At 37.6% G+C, this 23,478-nt stretch overlaps 1 protein-coding gene across 4 annotated transcripts in view; it reads left to right on the top strand.

The window, feature by feature from the left end:
• LOC105493463 (TATA-box binding protein associated factor, RNA polymerase I subunit A) overlaps positions 1–13,463 on the top strand; it is a 31,877-nt gene extending 18,414 nt beyond the window's left edge. Inside the window, exons 6-11 of one of the 4 annotated variants that reach the window (XM_024796484.2) lie at positions 983–1,113; positions 1,974–2,132; positions 7,478–7,544; positions 8,282–8,405; positions 10,059–10,213; positions 12,936–13,463. In XM_024796484.2, coding sequence (XP_024652252.2) covers positions 983–1,113; positions 1,974–2,132; positions 7,478–7,544; positions 8,282–8,405; positions 10,059–10,213; positions 12,936–13,054 — 755 coding nt within the window. In that variant the 3' untranslated portion in view covers positions 13,055–13,463. The remainder of the gene's footprint in view (positions 1–982; positions 1,114–1,973; positions 2,133–7,477; positions 7,545–8,281; positions 8,406–10,058; positions 10,214–12,935) is intronic. The other 3 variants (XM_071080986.1, XM_011761145.3, XM_011761144.3) reach the window with 3 other exon arrangements.
• Positions 13,464–23,478: the final 10,015 nt, after the last annotated feature.

The following is a 23,478-nucleotide window of genomic DNA, read 5'->3' as shown; positions in this document are numbered from 1 at the left end:
TTGTTACTTTTGATGCTTTTGCAAATGGCATTGTTTTCCTAATTTTATCTTCTGATTGTTCATTGGAAGTGTGTAGACACAGTTGATTATTGTGTATCGATCTTGTACTCTGCAACCTTTGTGAACTCATTTATTAGTTCAGTAAATTTTTAGTGGATTCTTAGGATTTTTCTATGTACAAGATCATGTCATCTACAAATAGAGATAGTTTTACTTCTTCCTTTCCAATCTTGGATATCTTTTTGTTATGTTCTTACTTAATTGTCCTGGCTAGAACCACCAATATAATGAACAAAAGTAGTGAGAAAAGACTTATTGTCTTATTCCTGATTTTAGGGGGAAAGCATGCAATCTTTTATCATTCAGTTCAGTGTTAGCTATGAGTTTTTCATAGATGCCCTTTATCAGATTGAGGAAGTTCCTTCTATTCCTACGTTGTTGAGTGTTTTTGTCATGAAGGGTTATTGTGTTTTTTCAGATGCTTTGTCTGCATCTATTGTGATTATCTTGTGGTTTTGGTCCTGTATTCTTTTGATTTGGTTTAGATCAATAGATCTCTATTTTATTGTTTGCATTAATTGATTTTCAGATGTTAAGCCAACCTTGCATTCCTAGTATAGATCCCACTTGGACATGATGTATAATGCTTTTTATATGTTGCTGGACTCAGTTTGCTAATATTTTGTTAAATATTTTTGCAGCTATATTCATAAGAGACACTGATCTGTAGTTTTATTGTGTTGTCTTTGTTTGGTTTTGGTATCATGGTAATACTGGCTTAGAATAAGTTAGAAAGTATTCTCTTCTGTCCTTTTTTGGGAGAATTTGTGAAGAATTAGTATTTTCCTTTAAATATTTGTTGAAATTTACCGTTGTAGCTATCAGGAGCTGAGTTTTTCTCGCGGGTAGCTTTTTAAATTACTACTTTAATAGAAGTCCTCAATATTTAATGAACGTTAAAAAACCTTTTATCTTTGGGCAGATAAGGATGATTATGCTTACAACGCAGTAGCCCAGGATGTGTTCAACCACAGCTGGAAGACATCTGCAAATATTTCTGCATTGATTAAAATTCCTGGAGTTTGGGACCCTTTTGTGAAGAGTTATGTAGAAGTAAGTAGAATTTTCATAAAATGTATTGGTTTTATTTTGTCAAAAGCCTTTACAAAGACTCCATGCCTAATCTTTATTGATCAGAAAGAAACTAATGGAAAAAATTATTTAAAAGGAAACAAAAATATTATGTCTCATTTTTGGTCTGAATTTGTTTATTTTCACCACTGTATAACCCATCATGGCCAAGTATCTATAAAATAAATAGCAGTATAGTTGTAAATGTTAATTCAATCTTATTCTTGTTGAGTTTAAAAGAAACACAGTAATATATTTTATGATTTGGTGGGATATAGAAGGAAACAGGACAAAAATCTGAAAAAGTGGGTCATAATATATGAGATAAAGAATGATGACTTTTTGGCAGTTCGTAAGAATGTCCTGTCATCCCAGAGTCGTCGTAAAAGGACTGAGGGCCTTGGTGCTAGGCACTAGGAATAATAAATAATTTGCTTTGTGAAAGTTATTGAGTGGCGAATTGATAATTGTGTTGTCAGAAGATAATCTCCAAAATCATAACCTGGAAATTCCTGTGTAAGGATGGGAACAGAATGAAAGCAACTACAATTCTTGTGCACTCCTTTTGTGGCTGCAGTGATGTAGGGCACTGAGGTTAGTTGCATCACATTTTCAAGCATTAGTGTTCCCTGCTTTGAGGACTCTTATTTTTTATAGGAAGAGAATTTATGTTGAGGTGGCTGCATTTTTTATTAGTGGTAACAAAATATAGGGAAAAAATGGGAACCCTGTCAGTTTTGTGATTTTTAAAAAATACCCATCAGTAAACTTATGCTGTGTATTATCTTTCGTACAGCTGTCTTACAGAATTCAGCTAAGGTATTATGATTTATTTTATATAGATGCTGGAATTCTATGGGGATCGAGATGGAGCCCAAGAGGTACTCACTAATTATGCATATGATGAAAAGTTTCCATCAAATCCAAATGCCCATATCTACTTATACAACTTTCTAAAGAGACAGAAGGCACCAAGATCAAAAATGATAAGTGTGCTTAAGGTATAGAATTTTTATCTCAATGTTTGAACAGGGTTGGGAATCTACATTAAAACATTCTTAGGCCATTGCTTTCTAACTTTTATAGCATCCACAGAAAATGACAATAATGTACAGTACACTGAGATAAACAGAAAGTTCGCTCCAGCTGCCATCTCCATGTATGTATCATTCACACTATCCCCTGCTGCCTGGGTGAGACTGAGGAGAGAGGATCAGAAGTCTTGTTCGCACTGATATTTTTTGAAAATCAACTTTATTGAAATTTAATTTTCAGAGAGTAAACACACTTATTTTAAGTATATGCTTAGATGCATTACATTCATGAACCACCATTCTAATCAAGATAAGAGAACATTTCTGTCACTCCAGAATGCCTTTCATTTCCCTTTGCCCCATACCCATGGCCCCAGACAATCACTCATATGCTTATTATCACTATAGATTAATTTTTATCTCTTCTAGAATTTCATATAAATGGACTCTTATGTAGTCATTTTAATATGGCTTCTCTTGCTCAGCATAACATATTTGAGATGCATCCATGTTATTGTGTATATTAGTAATTTGTTATTGCTGAATAGTATTTCATTTTTATACATTCACTTGATGGACGTTTGAGTAATTTTTTACTTTTTGGCTATTGTGAATGATGCTGCTGAGAAAATTCATGTACAAGATTGTGTATACACATATATTTTCATGTTTCTTGGGTAGCTACCTGAGAGAGGAGTTGCTGCCTAAGAGTAGTAAGGAAAGTATGTGCCTAACTTCTTAAGAAACTGCCCAACTGTTTTCTGAAGTGACTGTACCATTGACATTCACACATCAATATGAAAATTCAGTTTCTTCACATCTGTGCCAACACTTGGTATTGGAGGTCTTTTGAATAATAGCCTCTTGTGGGTGTATATAGTGGTGTCTCACGTGGCATTAAATTGTATTTCCCTAATGACTGATGATGTCGAGCATCTTTTAATATGTCTATTGGCCATTCCTATATCTTCTATTGTCAAGTGTTCAACTACTTAGTCTATTTTTGGGGGGATCAATTGTCTTCTTACTGATTTGGAAATTTTTATATAATCTGGATATAAGTCCTTTGTGAAGAATATGAATTATGAATATTTTCTCTCTGTGCCTTGCCTTTTGGTTTCCTTAATAGTATCTTTCAAAGAGTAGAAACTTCTAATTTTGATGTTCAGTTTATACATTTTTTTTCTTTTATGGTTAGTGCTTTTTGTCTAAGAAATCTTTGCCTATCTCAAGATAATGAAGACTCTCTTCTTTTTTTTTTTTTTTCTAGATGTGTTATATAGTTTTATGTTTAGGTCATGGTAGATTTTTAGCTATTTTTTTGTGGATAGTGTGCGGCAAAGATCAAGGTTTATTTTTTCCCATATGGTTGTTCCAGCATTATATTGAAGACTCTCCTTTCTCTATTTAGTACCTTTGGAACTTTGTTGAAAACCAGTAGGCTGTATATGAAGTCTGTTGTGTTCTAGTGATGTATATTTCCACATCGATATATGAAAATTCAGTTTCTTCACATCCTTGCCAGTAGTTGGTATTGTAGGTCTTTTAAATTTGAATTATTGCCATTCTAGTGAGTGTGTAGAAATATCTCATATGGCCTTAACATGATTACTGTAGCTCTGTAGCAAGTCTTGGAATCATATCATGAAAGTCATACAAATTTGTTGTTTTTCAAAATTGCTTTTGGCTTTTCTAGGTTCTTTAACTTTCCATGTATATTGTATAATCAATTTATCTGTTGCTACAAAAAGGTCTTGCTGAGATTTTGAATCTATAGATCAGTTTGAGAGAATTGACATCTCAACAGTATTGAGGTTTCCAAAGTGTAAACATGGCATGTCTCTCCATTTATTTAGGTTTTTAATATCTCTGAACTGTTTTGTAGTTTTTAGTGTATGTCTTTTGTTAAATTTGTCGCTAAGTGTTTCATGGGGTGGTTGTACATAATATTGCTTAACATTTTAAATTGTGGGAAAATATATACAAAAATAAATGTTACCATTTTGATCATTTTTAAAGCACATAATTTAGTGGCATTAAGTACATTCATTCAGTTTTGTGCAACCACCATCACTGTCTATTTCCAGAATGTTTTCATTATCCCAAGTAGAAACTATTCATTAAACAGTAACTCATTGCCCACTCTTCCCAGCCCCTGAAAACCTCTATGTTAATTTCCATCTTTGTGAATTTGATTATTTTAGTACCTCATATAAGTGGAATCATATAACATTTGTCCTTTTGTGTCTTGCTAATTTCAATTAGCATGATGTTTTCAAGGTTCATGTTGTAGCATATATCAGAATGGCCATTTTTATTTAAGGTTGAATAATATTCCATTTTATATACCCACAACATTTTGCTTATCTATTCATTTTTTGGTAGACATTTGGGTTGTGTTTGTTGTTTGGCTATTATAAATAATACTGCTCTAAAGATTAGTGTACAGGTATTTGTTTGAGTCCCTGCTTTCACTTCTTTTGGGTGTGTACTTAGGAGTGAAATTGCTGGATTATATGGTGATTCTTTAACTTTTTGAGGAATTGTCAAACTGTTTTCCACAGCAGCTACACATTTTACATTCCCACCAGCAATTCCACATCCTGGCTAACAGCTTCTATTCTCCATCCCCTTTTTTGATCATTGATATCCTAGGACAGGGATCCCCAACCCCTGGGTCATGGACCATTATGACCAGTATCTGTGGCCTGTTAGGAACCAGGCCACACAGTAGAAGGTGAGTGGCAGGCAAGTGAGCATTACCTGAGGTCTGCCTCCTGTCAGATCAGCGGTGGCATTAGATTCTCATAGGAGCCCGAACCGTATTGTGAACTGCACATGCGAGGGATCTAGGTTGTATGCTCCTTATGAGAATTTAATGCCTGATGATCTGTCACTGTCTCCCATCACCCCCAGATGGGATCATCCAGTTGCAGGAAAGCGAGGGCTCCCACTGATTCTACATTATGGTGAGTTGTATAATTATTTCATTATATATTATAATGTAATAACATAAAGTGCACAGTAAATGTAAAGTGCATAAATAATGCAATCCTGAAACCATCCTCGACCCTCACCCTGGTCCGTGGGAAAATTGTTTTCCACGAAACCAGTACCTGGTGCCAAAAAGGTTGGGGACCGCTATCCTAGTGGGTGTGAAGTGGTCTCTGTGTCTGATTGTGGTTTTGGTTTGCATTTCCCTAATGTCTAGTGATGTGTATCTTTTCATGTGCTTATTGGCCATTTGTTTATCATCTTTGGCAAATGTCTGTTCAAGTCCTCTGCCCTTTTATCAATTGGGTTGTTTGGTTTTTGTTGTTAAAGTATAGGAATTATTTGTATATTTTGTGTTCAGTTTTTAATAATGGCATTTTAGGGATGAAAGACAAAGGTCCTTTTCAACCTAAAGAAATGACAGAGAAAAGTTCTTATCTCTGTTTTCTTTTTAAAGGCCGATTATCTTTATACTTTTCATGATCAAAATTGGCATTATCAAACCTTCAGATGTGAAAACTATGTTTTATAAATTTTTCACCAGGCTTTGTTTTACTAAATAATCCTTTGCTGTTGTTGTTGTTTGAAACAGGGTCTCACTCTGTTGCCCAAGCTGGAGTGCAGTGGCATGAACACGTGAGGCTCACTGTAGCCTCCACCTCCCTGGCTCAGGTGATTCTGCCACCTCAGCCTCTCGAGTAGCTGGGACTACAGGCACATGCCACCATGCCTGGCTAATTTTTTGTATATTTGGAGAGACGGGCTTTTGCTATGTTGCCCAGGCTGGACTAAACAATACCTTTGAAGTTGCTATTTTTATTTTACTCTGTTAAGATAGCTTTTGGCTCATTTATATTAAAAAATATTAAGGATTGTGTTTAAAACAAAAGCAAGACTGTGCTTTCATTCAGGTTATCAATCACTAATGGTGTTTTTGAAAAGATTTTAAAAAATGCTACAGAAAATAACTGTTGAATACTTATCTCATTTATATTCAAGACAAGATAGATTTAGAGAAATTCTGTTTTTCCTTTTGAAAAATACAGTATTTGGAATTAAGATCTCAATACATGGGTTTAATAGCAGATTGAACATAGCAAAATTGAGGATTAATGAACTGCACAGAAAATACCAGGCTAAACCATGGAGAACAAAAAGGATGAAAGGTGCAGAAAGGAGCATACAAGTGAATTGGTGAAAAGATCTGACATATTTGTCATTGGAGTCCGAGGTGGAGTACCTCTGAATAGAACAGGGCAAAAGCAAGCAAACTAATTTTTTAAAAACCCTAACATTTGAAGGGCTCATGACTAAGAAATTTTCAAAACTAATGGAGGATTTCTAGCGTTCTGGTGATGTGCTATTATTTGATCTGGGTGCTGGTTACCTGAGTGTTTAACTTTGTGAAAACTGACTGGATGCCATGATTTGTATACACTTCTGCTACATGTTATATTTCAATTAAAAAAAAAAAGTGAATTGAGCCATAAACAGAATTCTATAAAATCATGAGACAAATGTGGCTTTCATAGGAACCGAATTTCAATAATATTCTCTGATATTGGTGTATTCATCTTGATTGATCTTTTTGAAAATGATTAACAGAAATTAACAAAATTTACTTTTAATTTTGTTGGAAATTATTTCAATGTAAGGTCAAAGTACTTTAGTAAGCAGAATGAATTCATTCTAGAATTAAATGTATTAAAATGAAAAATACAGTATTATTTTAAATTCCATTTTTTGAATATTCATAAAAATAGTTCTTCCTGTTTTTTAAAAGAGAAATTTTTTCATTGTGTGAAAGTTTGTTAAAATATTTACTCATATACCCTTAGTAAACTGTTCCTGAGCACAATCTGTGAAATTAACTCCCAGCCTTTTTAGTTTTTTTGCTTTATATAAATATTCTGTGATCTCTTCTGTTTAGTAAATAAGTATATTTTCTCTGTGGTAATTGATTTTTTTCTTTTTTTCCTTCAGTCCTGGCTTCTGAAATAAATTGTTTTAAGTTGTTGAGCATGGTAAACAATATAGATGTATATAAGGAGCAAATAAAAAGTCCCTGCCTATTTCCCTCGATTCTCCTGACTGTCTTGTTAGCAGGGACTTTAAAAAAAAAAAAAAAAACCCAGCTTTACAGAGAATACTTTTCTATGCTTAGATTGAAACTAGATAAAAAGCAAGGTAGTTTAAAAATACTTAATAAATTTATGGAGAGCATATTAGATAGTAAAAACTTTATTTTGAAAGTAAGCTGAAATCTGAGAAATGCTTTTACAAGTATGTAAAAATTACAAGACTGTTCTTTCTTTCAGATTTTGTATCAGATTGTACCATCTCATAAATTGATGTTGGAATTCCATACATTACTTAGAAAATCAGGTAATAAATAAATTTTGTTTTTTACCTTTTGTAGACAAGCTATAGACTAGGGACCAGGAAACTATGGCCCATCAGCTAAATCCACCCCTTGCCTGATTTTATAAATCAAGTTCTGTTGATGTCCATCTGTTTATGTATTGCCTGCGGCTACTTTTGCACTATAGTGACAGAACTGTGTAGTTGTGACAGAGACTGTATGCCTTGCAAAGCTTAAAATATTTACTATCTGGGCCGTTATAGAAAAAGTTTGCCTACTCCTGTCATACAAGGTGAAGGCAGTAGTTTGCAAAAGAGAAATGGCTCGATTTTATATAATTCACTCCATTTTAGTCCCTACTAGATTTCAGCACACCATAGAAGGAAATAAGTTGGCTAAGCCCAAACTTGTCCTAGGACTGCCTGGGTTCCTCTCTGAATATAAAATAACATGTATAAAATTCCCAAACAGGGCAGGTACTTTAAGTAATGTTCTCAGTAGAGGAGTGTAACCCACATTGAGATCAGACTCACCACCATTACCTCATTAGCAGGAATTTTTACTGAGTTTTTCAGATTCATTGCAGGAGTAAAAGCATAATGAATTTTTAAAAACTGTTAACCAGAAGGCTTGTGATTCAGTATTTTATCAACAACATATATGTAAAGTATATATACAGTTGATAAAATATATACATGTATATTTTAGCTTTGTACATTTCAATACCTTATGTAAACTTGAATTGTTACAACCATTGCAGAAAAAGAAGAACACCATAAACTGGGGTTGGAGGTATTATTTGGAGTCTTAGATTTTGCCGGATGCACTAAGAATATAACTGCTTGGAAATACTTGGCAAAATATCTGAAAAAGACCTTAATGGGGTAAGAAACATACAGTATTTATTACTAGGTCATCATAAATAATATTTCCCAATATTTTAGCTAATATCTGTCAATTTTTAAAGATCTTTACTTATGTTTTTGGATTTTTTTGAACTGTGTCTTTAGCTGTTTTCTGAGTACATTTTCTTCTGAAGCAAAGAAATACAGAGTCATAAGGGGAACATACAAAAATTCTATCAATTTTTTTTATGCCATCAAAATAAATCCTGTGCTTAGCACTGCTGCTTGCTAAGGACTACGTATGTGTTTTCCAGTTGGAAATAAAGACTAGCAGGGATCACTCTTTGCTAATGACTCGTGATTTGTGCGTCATTAACTTGTAAGATCACATGGGAAGCACCTTTCCTCCTACCTGTGTTTGATCATTTTTTCAGTGAGTATTTTTAGGACCTCACAAGATCATCATACACTATTCATTCAACAAGTACTCATTAAATCCATTGTGACCTGGGTATCTAAAAGTGTACCTTTGATTATAATATTATTAGTGTCATATTTTGAGTAAAGGAAAATGAATTTCCTGTTATTTTTACTTAGTGTGTGAGAAGAAGGGATATCACAAAATTGTTTCATATATTTATTATATCCAGTTGAGTTGTTAGGCAATTCAGTATCAGTTGTAACTTGTTTCAGGCTTCAGATCTGACTTGTCTTGATGGGACAGTGCTGTTTATAAAATGGTTTTGGTGTCATATGTTGACACACTCACTGTAAACCATTTTCTAAATCTCAAGCACTGAATAAACTACTAGATTATAAGGTCCTTGAAAGCAAAGAGGCTCATTTTTTCGAACTGCTGTTTGTTCTACCATAGGGGGCACATGGGTGCCAATAAGCATTTGCTCAATTAAATTATAGAGATCTAATGTGCAACACAGACTGTAGTTAATATTGTATTGTGTATAGGAAATTTACTATGAGTAGAGTTCAGGTGTTCCCACCACACAAAAAAGTTTATGTATATAAAACATGTTGTATATCTTAAATATATGCAATGAATAAATTATTCACTGACACATAGAATTGCCTGCACTTAACAGTTTAACCTATTTGTTCATGTATTTGTATAATAAGGGCATCTTAATTTGCATAGTCATTCATGGCAGCATATAATTTTAAGTAAGCTTTTACTTAAGTAATAGTAATAAATAATGTTGACTGAATATTTACTATGTACCAGACACTATGCAAAGAGCTTTATATAAGACCTGCTGTACCCTACTACTGGAATAGTTTAATCTTAATAACAGTCCTATGAGATCAGTACTGCTAATGTCCTCAAGGGCACTGAAGCTCAGAGAGGTTCAGCAGCTTGCCCAGGATCACATACATAGTAAATGGAAGAGCTGATATTTGAATCCAGGAGTCTGGCTTTGAGTCTTAGCACAGACTCGAAGACACTGTGCTAAACTGTCTGTTTAGTGAAATGGAAAATGGGATATGGAGATAGAAGAGAACAAAAAAGGATTTGCTTTCCTGTTGTTGCCAATCATGTGTTATGCCTTGGCCATATTGAGAATTTAGCTTGGAAACATTTTCCTTGTCATCTTTCTGTAGACTCTAAGTCTAAATTCTGGTAATATAGATTTGTTCACATCATTGACCCTCTCTTTTGACATTTTTCTTTTCCAGAAACCACCTTGCGTGGGTTCAAGACGAGTGGAACTCCAGGAAAAACTGGTGGCCAAACTTTCATTTCAGCTACTTTTGGGCAAAAAGTGATTGGAAGGAAGATACAGCTTTGGCCTGTGAGAAAGCTTTTGTGGCTGGATTACTGTTAGGAAAAGGTACATGTTTTTGTTTTCGTTTTATCTAGACATAGCTTTTGGCTGATTTTGGAATAATTCATTTAGAGCTTACCTAATGTGGTACCTAAAAATACTGGGTGCTTAAGACATAACTGCTTAATGGAAGAGTGAATCCTGAGTTGGGATCAGGTCACGTGCTTAGATTAGAAGCAGTGATTTCATATCATTGATTATGAATGGTTTTCGTCTCCTGACTTGAGTGTTGTTAGGGGGCATTAAGATACATGATACAAACTTTTCACAAGAATTGACCATTTAGCCTTGTTTTATAGAAAGTTTACTGATATTTTCAAGTATCAAAATATTCTTTATTGACCTCACTGTTCTTTAATAGCTTCATATTATACCAATATTTACTTGTCTATTTTTGTAAGCACGAAACATTTCTTCCACTTAAGAAAAAGAATACCTTCTACTAGCATATGAAAAAAATTATCTTCAAAGAAAAGGAATATTGATTTTTTCTTCAAAGAAAAGAAATATTTTGGGTGGTAAAACTCTTACCTGCTTTCTACCACTGAAATATTGAAAAGGTGGCCAGTACCGAAATGAAACTATCACAGAGTATGTCCAGAAACGAAGAAAATAAATCTTACAGTGACCACTAGTAAGCAGTCCGTTGCTAGGGAGCTTAAGGTGTCCTGAAGAGATTCTCCAATTCATTTTTGAATATAGTTTCTGTTATTTTGGAATTAGTAGTCTCAGTGAATGTAATAAAATGTTGATTAAGAAGAAAATAAAAATTCTCTGATCCACTCATGACAAGGAACAGAAAGGTGATTTGGATTGTCATTTTTCTACTACTTTATGAGTAGAGAGGCATCTAGCACAATTATCAACAGGTCTCTTTCAGCAGAGTAGAAGGATCTGGGTTACGGGAGGTGGAGGTTGCAGTGAGCCAAGAACATGCCACTGCACTCCAGCCTGGGTGACAGAGCGAGACTCCAAAAAAAAAAAAAAAAAAAAAAGGAAAGATCTGGGTTAATTTTCCAATTCTCTCACTCACTTGCTATGTAACTTAGATCAAGCAATTAACTTTTAGGAGCCTTTTCTGTGAAGTGGGCATTGTAACACCCGTCTTATTGTTGTAAGTATCATGTGAACATCGCATCAAAGTGCTTCGTAATTTCTAAAGTGCTCTACAAATATGAGGCATCAGTTACTCCCGCAAGAGCCACGTCTCCTCTCAGGCTGTTAGTGTGGGGTTAAGTGAGTCTATTCATTAGTTAAGCTGGGCTTGCTTCTTGCTCTGGTTACCAACCTTACTTTATAGGATTCAAATTCTAGGCATGGTCTGCCTTTGCTTTGTGCTTAGAGTGGGGTATGATGGCTCTCTTTCTTTCCATGTCTCGCTAAAAGCAAGCCAGGCCCGTTTCTCCTTGGAGGGGCCTTTCTTTGTTGGGATTGAAGCTACTTGGTTGCCCTGTGACTTCAGCTCTCATGGACTTGATAGTTAATATTTGTAGTTTTTAAAGCTTTTTCTCTGTTAGGGTGGGAACGAAGTTCTTTCCAGCTTTCTATATAGGTACAGGCAAAAATTTGTGTGTAAAATATTTTGTTTTTTACTAAGGTAGTATGATATGTTTAGAAACACAAATTATTTTGGTGATACTACAGACACCACTGCTTCCCAGCTAGTAAAATGTTACTAGCTGGGTGTGGTGGCATGCAGTGCGCCTGTAATCCTGGCTACTTGGGAGGCTGAGGTGGGAGGATTGGTTGAACCCAGGAGTTTGAGACCAGTTTGTGTCACATAGTGAGACCCCATCTCAGGAAAAGCAACAAAACAAAAATGTTAGTAATTCTGGCGTACTAGTTTCAGGAATAATAAAAAATGGTTACTATAGATACAGTATATGTCCTTGCATTTTCTCAGGTAAGATGGATGCATACAAGCTGAAACTGTAATGAAATTAATTTTTCTTATGTGATTTATGGTCTTATTCATTTACCAACTCTAAAAATCCTCAATATCCAGTTTACGTTTTTCTTACGGAAATATGATTCATTTGTCTGAAATATTTGACAAATGCTTGACAGTCCTGTGTGTTGTAAGACTATGAAGAGCAGGTGGAACTTCTAATGAGCACGAGGCCCCTCTGTCAGAGCTACGTGGTCTCCACCTTGCTGCTCGCTACATGGCTAGAATGAATAGATAATGTTTGACCATTTCTAACCTATGATTTGTTTATTCTAATCCTTCACACCAAGATTTTCTACAGAGAACTTTCTTACTGTTATGAATGTAACTTTGACTGATTTGCAAGCTAACATTGAGAAGGAAGCTGTACAAATGTGCTTTTGCAGAAGGCTCATTTAATATGTGACTGTATATAATACACCTATCACCATCACTAGGGTGTAGGAGGAAGGGTAGAAAACAAGCTAAAGTCTATGCTTTAATTATGATGGATTACAAACATCTTTGTGTATGGGAAGAAATATATTTCATTGGGCACAGTTGAGAATATACTTTCGCCATATTGGTAATGCAAATACCCCTTTTTGTATATAGGAAGAAATATATTTCATTGGGCACAGCTGAGAATATGCTTAGGACATATTGATAATACAAATAAATCTATTTTCATAGTCATTAGTGTGCTAAACTTAAAGCAAAAATTTAAAAATGTAGAAATATACTTGAAAAATGTGAAAATGTGATGAGTATTAAAACTTTTTATTTTGCTTTACTTTTTAGGTTGTAGATATTTTCGGTATATTTTAAAGCAAGATCACCAAATCTTAGGGAAGAAAATTAAGCGGATGAAGAGATCTGTGAAAAAATACAGTATTGTAAATCCAAGACTCTCATACTGAATTTTAGTTATTTCACAGTAGTAGCTACACAGTAAGTAGCTCAGTAGATAGTTATTGAATGTGTTTATGTAGTTATGTGTTATGTATTAAGAAGCTTATATTACTACAAAAAACTTATTTTTGTATATTTTTATATTTTTGTATTATTCATAGCTAGAGAAACAGTATTACTGCCTTTGCTCTTTGTAACTTTGTCTGTTTTCTTTTTTGTAATGTTAAATGTTACATTTGTTAAAGAATAATTCTTCAAATGACAAAATATTAGAGAATATAGTTATTATATTGCATACATATTATATTGCATACATATTATATTGCATATTATATTGCATATTATATTGCATATTATATTGAATACAGCAGTTATTGTTTGCAAATACTTTGCCTCTGGCTATTGTGTAATAAACTATAACTTGTGGTGCTGTGAAATGAATTTATATTCTTTTATATTCTAATTAATCAATTTTAGGTATACCACCATGAAGAAATATATTGGTGATGAGTTCTGTTGAGGAATTTTGAAAAGAGAGAAGGATTTAGAAAACACTCTTTCTCGGCCAGGTGCGGTGGCTCACGCCTATAATCCCAGCACTTTGGGAGGCCTAGTTGGGTGGATCATGAGGTCAGGAGTTTGAGAACAGCCTGGCTAACACAGTGAAACCCTGTGTCTACTAAAAATACAAAAATTAGCTGGGCGTGGTGGCAGGCACTTGTAATCCCAGCTACTCAGGAGGCTGAGGCAGGAGAATCGATTGGGTGGAGGTTGCAGTGAGTCAAGATTGCGCCACTGCATTCCTGCCTGGGCAACAGAACTAAACTCTGTCTCAAAAAGAAAAAAAAAAGAAAAGAAACTCTTCTTTTTCAGTATAAAGACATGACAGTTTGGGGCAAAATAACCTCCTGCTAGAGAGAGACCTTTTGCTCTAGAGGACTAATTTGGGTTGTAGCAGTAGGGAGGGCTCGCTCTTTTCAGTTGGCATTGGCCTCACTTCAAAAGGCTCTCGGCTTTTTGGTGCCTGGCACAGCAGTCTAAGATCGCGAGGTCAAGAGATTGAGACCATCCTGGCCAACATGGTGAAACCCTTTCTCTACTTAAAATACCAAAAAAAAAAAATTAGTCTTGGTGGTGTGCACCTGTAGTCCTAGCTATTCAGGAGGCTGAGGCAGGAGAATTGCTTGAACCTGGGAGGTGGAGGCTGCAGCGAGCTGAGATAGTGTCACTGCACTCCAGCCTGGCAACAGAGCGAGACTCCGTCTCGGAGAAAAAGAACTCATGCGTCCCCTCTCCTTTTTCTCTTGGAAACTAGGATGCAGCGGTATGTAGCTGGACAGTGGAGGAAACTCGCCAGTGGAATAGTATCCCTGAGTCACAAAGTAAACCCACTGGGAAAACCTAGCCAGAAGCCAACAGCAAGTTTCCTGGTTTATGGGCTGAGCTTTATAATATGTTGGGATAATTGGTAGAATAAGTGCTTCTTCAGAAATGTCAGCTTTTACATTTACTGCTGGGATAACTAGTAATTGAGTTCCATGAAAACTCACTAACTTCAGAGCAAGTCTAATAGTTAGATGGTGAGACACACGTTTCCCATTGGTTTATATTCCTACTAATTCTAAACCATCAAGAAGATTAGGGGACAAATTGTGCTTTGTGAATAGTTTATATTTCAATATTACTTCGTAAGAAAGGTCTATCAATAAAGAAGTACTTAGAAAGTATATGTAAAATGAGTAGGCATTCCACAGAGCCAAAATAAACCAAGTTTAACTTTTAACATAAATAGGGTAGCTTTACTGCTGCGAGTCCATGATTCGGTTGTGTAGGAGTTCTGTATAAGACTAATACTCTAGCAGTGAAATTCCCAAAGTATGTGGAAAACATCTGAAAGCATAGGCCAAGATCTGCTTCCTGAAACTTTTCGTCAAAAGCAATAAAATAGGATTATGATTTATTTTGATCTCTAAGAAAATGGAGGTGAGAATAAAGAAATGAGTAGATATGTTCTTGGTTTCCATACAAAGCTGTCTCAACATTTTTACATCAAATGTTCTTATCTAATTGTTAGTGCAATTCACCTGTGAAACTTTTTTTAGGTCCACTGATGTTTAAGCTGCTTCCATGAATAATAGTAATAGCTAAAATTCATCAAGTACTTTGGGCTTTACCTTTCATTGTAAAACCACCACAGTCCTGTGAATTATCCCTATTTTACCAATAAAGAAAATGAGGTCATTGGAGATGAAGTAACTTGCCAAGGTCACAGCTCATAGGTGTTGGCACCAGGATGCTAACCCAATCAATGTGGTTCCAAAGATCACACTCTCACATAGTATCTGTATGGCCTCCCAGTGCATTCGGTGTTGACTACATGCCGAGCGCTGAGCCAGGTGGAGTGAGACAAAGCAGCAAAGGTAAGAACCCAGGTCTGCTCATTTCTGCCTGCCAGCGTCATTTCACAAAGCCCCTGACCCTGTGACGACATGCAACTCTCTGGAAAGATGCCTTGAAGACAAAATAGCATAAAGCACAGGGCACCCCTACGTCTCTTGCCTGAGTCACTATATTCCTTAAGTGACCCCAGTCCTTGCCTTTTCCTACACATGAGATAAAGTCTGATAGGATTACTGATTATGCTTCTGTAATCCATAACCAAATGTACTCTTACACCTAAACCTTGATGAGATTCTGCTTGAATGTAACTTTTGAGCAAGTTTGATGTGATTTTGATCTACATGAACCCTACCACCTGTATATAAGCAGTGAGCTGAAATACTGTGCTGGAACAGTCTGACAGGACTGCTTGCTTATATGGTTGCTACTTATAACTATTCATCACTACTACTTTAAGACACTTTAGCAGTAACTAAATACAGATAATTTAAAGTCTTGTTTTCTCCTTGAAACCTCTGAACCTCTGAAATAGATTTAGGATGTACAACCTGATGTTTTGATATGCATTCTGAAATGATCACTACAGTCAAGCTAATTAATATCTTCATTATCTCTACATAATTACCATTGTGTATGTATTGTGTATGTATGTGTGATGAGAAGATTTAAGATCTTAACAAATTACAAGTATGTAATACAGTACTGAGCTGTCATCACCGTGCTGTACATTGGATCTCCAGAAATCATGTATCACTGAAACTTTGTACCATTTGACCAATATCACTCCATTTCCCCCTTCCCTCAGCCCCTGGCAACCATCTTACCCTCTGCTTCTATGGATTTGACTCAGATTTCCCATGCAAGTGAGATGATCATGCAGTATTTCTCTTTCTGTGGTCTTGCCTATTTTAATTTTGCTCAGCATAATGTCCTTCATGTTCCGAATGGCAGGATTTCTTCCTTTGATAAGGCTGAGCAATATTTAATTGTATTTTTATAAACCCTATCTTTATTCATCTGCCAAAGGACATTGAGTAATGCTGCAATGAACATAGGAGTGCAGATATCTCTTTGCAATCTTGATTTCAATTCCTTTGGGTATATACCCAGAATTTTCTATTTTCAATGTTTTGGGGGAAGCTCCATATTGTTTTCTATAATTTACATCCCTGCCAGCAGCATACAAGCGCTTCCTCTTTTCATCCTCACTAGCGCTTATCTTTGACGTTTGATACTATTCATTCTACCAGATGTGAGGCTGTATCTCCTGGTTTGATTAGCATTTCCGTCGTGACTGGAGATGTTGAGCACTTACTCATATACCTGTTAGCTATTCGAATTTCTTTTGAGAAGTGTCTATGTAGGTCCTTTGCCCATTTTTAAAATTGAATTATATTTTTGTTATTGAGTTATATGAGTTCTTTCTGTATTTTGGATTATTCGCCCCTAGCTGATTAATTATATGGAATGTGAATTACATCTCTATAAAGCTGTCAACACCCCATTCCCTTCCTACCTCCCCTCATAGAAAGAAATAAAAATGTTCTATGGAGTCAGAAAGGTCTGGGTTCAAATTCCAGCGTGGCTGAAGCCCCCCAGCTAGCTGGGCCTTACTGTTATTCTGTAAAATGGGATGGTCTGGAAAGGTTGATATAAAGTGCTGAACATGGTTCTTGGCAAATGTTTTTTCTCAATAAATAGAAACATTGTTTTATGTTAACATTTTTGAAAAAGGAAAAGCAACAAAAATTAAGAAAAAAACAGAGAGGTGTGGCCTTTTGGACCCAGTTATTTACCTGTATTTACAGCACAAGGGCTTTTTCTGCTGGATTGAATTAGAATCTTTGTATTTTAAATATTCCAAAAGGAAACAAGCAAGACCTTTGATGGATGGTCTACAAATAATATGACTAACATCTGAATAAGTCAATCCAAGATTCATGCTTCTAAACCAATCTGCCACCAAGTAAGAGTCGACTCAGTCCCACCAAAAATGCGGAGCCGACTTCTATGTTGTTTTCATAGTTATGAAGGTAGCCTTCAGCTCAGCGAGTAGAGGCAGCTCTTTGTTTCTGCCCATCAGTCCCATAGTGATACCACTGCCAGTTATTTAATTACAACTCCCCTCATGCCTATACCAAGAACTCCCAGATAATCTTATCAACGGAACTGAATCATCAGTCAATACACTCTTCAGTAGGCTGCATCCGAGACAAATTTTTCCAAATGAAGGACAAATAAAAGTGATAACTGTACTTTCATTCTTTTTGGGTACATCATGATGGAATGAAAAATATCTGGGCTGTAATTCAGAACACCTGAATTGTGTTGCCATCTGTATTCATCTAAAGTGGGGCCCTAAAATATTTCACTGAACCCCTCTTGGACTTCATTCATTCATATGCTTGCTGGTAATGTGATATCTACCTTGCTGACTTAATTGTCTTGAGAGAATTGAAGATCAAATGAAATGCAGTGTGAGAAAATACTTTCTAAACTGTAATGCTTCGTACAAATGAGTTGTTATACTTTCTCTAATCTCAGGTACAACCTGTTCATCTTTAGACTGTGAGAGAGGGAGTCTGAAGGCAGATTGTTACATCAGTAAACTATGTGAGAAGCTACTGAGCTAGAACATTTCTTTTTATATTTTTTTCTGTTATGTTCCATGACCTGATTTAGGATAAACACCTGACTCTCAACATCACTTTTTAAAAGACACTTGCATTGGGCGTGGTGGCTCACGCCTGTAATCCCAGCACTTTGGGAGGCTGAGGGGAGTGGATCTCTTGAGCCCAGGAATTCAAGACCAGCCTGGGCAACATGGTGAAACCACCATCACTACAAAAAAAAAAAAAAAAGTAAAAATTAGCTGAGTGTGGTGGCACACACCTACAGTTCCAGCTACTGGCACCACTGCACTCCAGCCTGGGTGACACTGAGACCCTGTCTTGGGGGGGTGGGAAAGTTAAAAGGCACATGCTATATGAAACTGTGTGCGTGTGCGTGAATGTGTGTATTACTGCTATGGGCTGAATTGTGTCCCCTAAAAAAGAATGGTTGAAGTCCTACCCCCCAGTACCTCAGAATGTGACCTCATTTGGAGATAGTTTTTACGGAGAGAATCATGTTAAAATGAAGTCATTATGGTGGGCACTAATCCAATATGACTGGTGTCCTTATCAAAAGGGGAAATTTGGACATAAATGCGCACAGGGAGAAGGAGCACCATGTGAATGTGAAGACAGAGCTTGGGGTGATGTGTCCACAATCCGGGAATGCAAGATCGCTGGCAGACCCCACCAAGTTAGGGATCAGGCATGGAGCAGTGTCCCTTGCGGCCTTCAGAAGGAACCAACCCTGACAACATCTTAATCTCAGACTTCTGGGCTCCAGAGCTGTGAGACAATAAATTTCTGTTGTTTAAGCCACCAAGTTTATGGCTGTGTTACAGCAGCCCTAGCTAATTTTTTAAAGGATTATGTTTGCTTCAAAAGTGGAAACTGAAGTGATTTCAGATACTCTGGTCCTAGCTTATAGTTTCAGAGTTATTTCATAAGCTCACCTAACGTTCAGTGAAAATGTGTTTTCTGTTCTTTTCCATCCGTAACTTATCTAAAAGCTCTACTCAACTTTCATTATGATATTCTTAATCCCCTGCAGCCAAATATCATCTCTCCATCCTTGGGATCCCTAATGGCAGTTTGTTCCTCCCTTATTACCTTAATCTTATATCTGCCTGTATTATTTGGATACTTTAATCCCTTTTTCTCAGAGCATAAACTCCTTGAAAAAGTTTGTTTTATATGTCAGTTTTCTGTTAAACATTTCTCTTCCAGCATAATATTTCGCACAAAATAGTATGTATTTACTGAATTGACACCAAGACATCTTTGTAAAATTATTGCGTGATTATTATATAATTACATACATACATATATATATATATATATATATATAGAGAGAGAGAGAGAGAGAGAGAGAGAGACACGGAGTCTTCTCTGTCACCCAGGCTGGAGTGCAATGGTGCAATCTCTGCTCACTGCAACCTCCGCCTCCTGGGTTCAAGCGATTCTCCTGCCTCAGCCTCCTGAATGTCTAGGATTACAGGCGCACGCCACCATGCCCAGCTAATTTTTTTTTTTTTTTTTTTTTTTTTAGTAGGGACGGGGTTTCACCATGTTGGACAGGCTGATCTCAAACTCCTGAGCCTGTGATCTGCCCACGTTGGCCTCCCAAAGTGCTGGGATTACAGGCGTGAGCCACCACACCTGGCTATAATTACATATACGATTATATATAAAACGTAGTATCACCTGAAATGTTACGTATTTTAATAATCAGAAACTCATGCTGTCACTGTCTGATCAGATTATGCCCACCAATCTTTCTCTGCTAATCTTGCAATGACTCTGCTCAAAACAATAAGATCTCCATATTTTTCACAGCAAAGGGAAAACGGAGACATAAATGTCATGGGAAAATCAGAAAATACTCTCAGGTCCTACATGAATGAGATAATACACTCATTCTTACATATCCCAGGGTTAGATGGTTCTGAGAGGTAATGGGGGTTAATTCACTGGCTGAAATTAGTCCAGTGTTACTCCTCCTGCTTAAGCCTCCAGAACCATGACATTCTGTGACATTTGAGCAAATAACCCAGAAGAAATAGCACAGTCAACAGTGAATCATGGATGACATTTATTTTATTTTAATTTTTATTTATTTTGAGACAGGGTCTCAGTCTGTCACCCAGGCTGAAGTGCAGTGGTGCAATCATGTCTCATTGCAGCCTTGAACTGCTGGGTTCAAGCAGTCCTCCTACCTCAGCCTCCTGAGTAGCTGGGACCACAGCCATGCACCATCACATCTGGCTAATTTTTAATTTTTTTTTTGTAGAGACAGAGTCTCACTATGTTGCCCAGGCTGGTTTCAAACTTCTGGGCTCAAGCCGTCCACCCACCCACCTCAGCTTCCCAAAGTGTTGGGATTATAGGTGTGATCTATGTTTTAAAAAGCACCACTCAACTAGGTATACTTTCGTTTTGTTTTAGGCAGAGTTCCACTCTGTCACTCAGGCTGGAGTGCAGTGGTGTGATCTCGGCTTACTGCAGCCTCTGCCTCCCGAGTTCAAGTGATTCTCCTGCCTTGGCCTCCTGAGTAGCTGGGATTACAGGCGTGTGCCACCATACCCAACTGATTTTTTTTTTTTTTTTGTATTTTTAGTAGAGACAGGGTTTTGCTATGTTGGCCAGGCTGGTCTTGAACTCCTGGCCTCAAGTGATCCACCCACCTCAGCCTCCCAAAGTGTTGGGATTACAGGTATGAGCCACTGCACCTGACCAACTAGGTGTAATATTGAACAGTACAAATAGGAAAGCAGGACTATGCTGATGATCATTCTGACTACTCCCTCCTATATCTCTCTATCTATCTATCTATGTATCTATCTATGTATGTATCTATGTATCTATGTATGTATGTATGTATGTATGTATGTATCTATCTATCTATCTATCTATCTATCTATCTATCTATCTATCTATCTATCTATCTATCTATCTATGTTTCCATCCATCCATCTATCTGCCTACCTACCTATCTACAGGATCTCCCTCTGTCACTCAGGCTGGAGTACAGTGGTGTGATCACAGCTCACCACAGCCTTGAACTCCTGTGCTCAAGCAATTCTCCCACCTTAGCCTCCCAAGTAACTAGGACTACAGGTACATGCCACCACACCCTGCTAATTAAAAAAAATTTTTTATAGCAACAGGGTCTCACTATGTTGCCCAATCTGGTCTCAAACTTTTGGGCTCAAGTGATTCTCCTGGCCTCCCAGGAGGCCTCCCAAAGTCCTGGCATTATAGGCATTAACCACACCTGGCCAATTTTGTTTGTATTTTAAATGCAATTTGGGGCTTTCATAATACAGAACACTGTGAGTATAGACTTGGCTAGACTAAGATTCACTGTCCCTTCTTTTTTTTTTTTTTTTTGAGACGGAGTCTCGCTCTGTTGCCCAGGCTGGAGTGCAGTGGCCGGATCTCAGCTCACTGCAAGCTCCGCCTCCCGGGTTCACGCCATTCTCCGGCCTCAGCCTCCCGAGTAGCTGGGACTACAGGCGCCCGCCACCTCGCCCGGCTAGTTTTTTGTATTTCTTAATAGAGACGGGGTTTCACCGTGTTAGCCAGGATGGTCTCGATCTCCTGACCTCGTGATCCGCCCGTCTCGGCCTCCCATAGTGCTGGGATTACAGGCTTGAGCCACCGCGCCCGGCCTAGATTCACTGTCCCTTCTTGATGATACCCTGGCCAATGCTGTTTCTAGCGATCAGTTGGGCAGCCAGGTAGGGCGCCCTCTGTAGCAGCACATCTGGAACAAGAAGAAACTTGGACTTCATCTGCATTTCAAATGGAAGCTTTTGCCAGTAAGGAAATTCAAGGTGGACCAGAACCATGGAAAACGCTGAAAGGAGAGTTAGCTTAAGTGCCAAATGTCCCCACGGACTTACGCTTTGGTTCATGCCTGTTTGGGTTTGGGGCTGTGTGAGTTTGGGACTCATGTTCTGCATTTATTCATTCAACAAATATTTATCAAAACCTGTTATGTGCAAGGGATGTGAACAAAGGAAAACACATTTTTATTTTATTTTATATTTATTTTATTATTATTTTTTGCAGTGGAGTTTCACGCTTGTTGCCCAGGCTAGAGTGCAATAGCGTGGTCTCTGCTCACTGCAACCTCTACCTTCTGGGTTCAAGCGATTCTCCTGCCTCAGCCTCCCAAGTCGCTGGGATTACAGGCACCCGCCACCACACCCCGGCTAATTTCTTTTTCTTTTTTCTTTTTTTTTTTTTTTTTTTGAGACAGAGTCTTGCTCTGTCACCCAGGCTGGAGTGCAGTGGCACAATCTTGGCTCACTGCAACCTTCACCTGCTGGGTTCAAGCAATTCTCCTGCCTCAGCCTCCTGAGTAGCTGGGACTACGGGCATACGCCACCATGCCCAACTAATTTTTTCTATTTTTAGTAGAAATGGGGTTTCACTATGCTGGCCAGGCTGGTCTTGAACTCCTGACCTCGTGATCCACCTGCCTTGGCCTCCCAAAATGCTGGGATTACAGACGTGAGCTACCGCGCCCGGCCGCTAATTCTTGTACTTTTAGGAAAGATGGAATTTCACCATGTTGGCCAGACTGGTCTTCAACTCCAGACCTCAGGTGATTCACCTGCCTCGGCCTCCCGAAGTGCTGGGATTTCAGGTGTGAGCCACCGTGCCCGGCCATGAAACATATTTTTAAAATACTAATGTGGGAACATATACTAAGTGAGGAGGAGTGTCCCTACAGCAGGTATAGATTTGGCAAAGGAAGGCACCCAGTTGTCCTGTGCTTCCTGAGGAAATTGTCCCAAATAGTCCTTGTTGACTCCTTGTTTTCACTGTACTACCCTCCCTCTTTTACGGTCTGAATGTGTCCCTCCCTACCTCAGATTCATATATTGGAATGTAATTGCCAATGTGATAGTATTAAGAAGTGGGGCCTTTGGTCCGTGATTAGGTCAGGAGGGCAGAGGCCTCATGGAAAGGATTAGGGTCCTTATAAAAGGCCTCGAAGGAGTGGATTTGAACCATTCTATCCCTTCCACCGTGGGAGCAACAAGTAACCATCAATGAGGAACAAGGCCCTCATCAGACACTGAACCTGTTGGAATGTCTTATTTTTTTTATTTTTAGAGATGGTCTTGCTCTGTTGCCCAGGCTGGAGTGCAGTGGCATGATCATAGCTGACTGCAGCCTCAAACTCCTGGGCTCAAGCAATCCTCCTGACTCAACTTCCCAAGTAGCTGGAACTACAGGTGTGCACCACCATGCCTGGTTAATTTTCTTTTTGCATTTGTAGAGATGGGGTCTCACAATGTTGCCCAGTCTGGTCTCAACCTCCTGGGCTGGAGTAATCCTCCTGCCTCAGGCTCCCAAAGTGCTGGGATTATAGGCATGAACCACCGTGGCCAGTCCCTACTGCCTTG

This window comes from Macaca nemestrina, chromosome 1 (genome assembly GCF_043159975.1).
Source record: "Macaca nemestrina isolate mMacNem1 chromosome 1, mMacNem.hap1, whole genome shotgun sequence".
NCBI lineage: Eukaryota > Metazoa > Chordata > Mammalia > Primates > Cercopithecidae > Macaca > Macaca nemestrina.
Note: the sequence above shows the minus strand (reverse complement) of the source record. Positions and strands in the feature narration are given on the sequence as shown.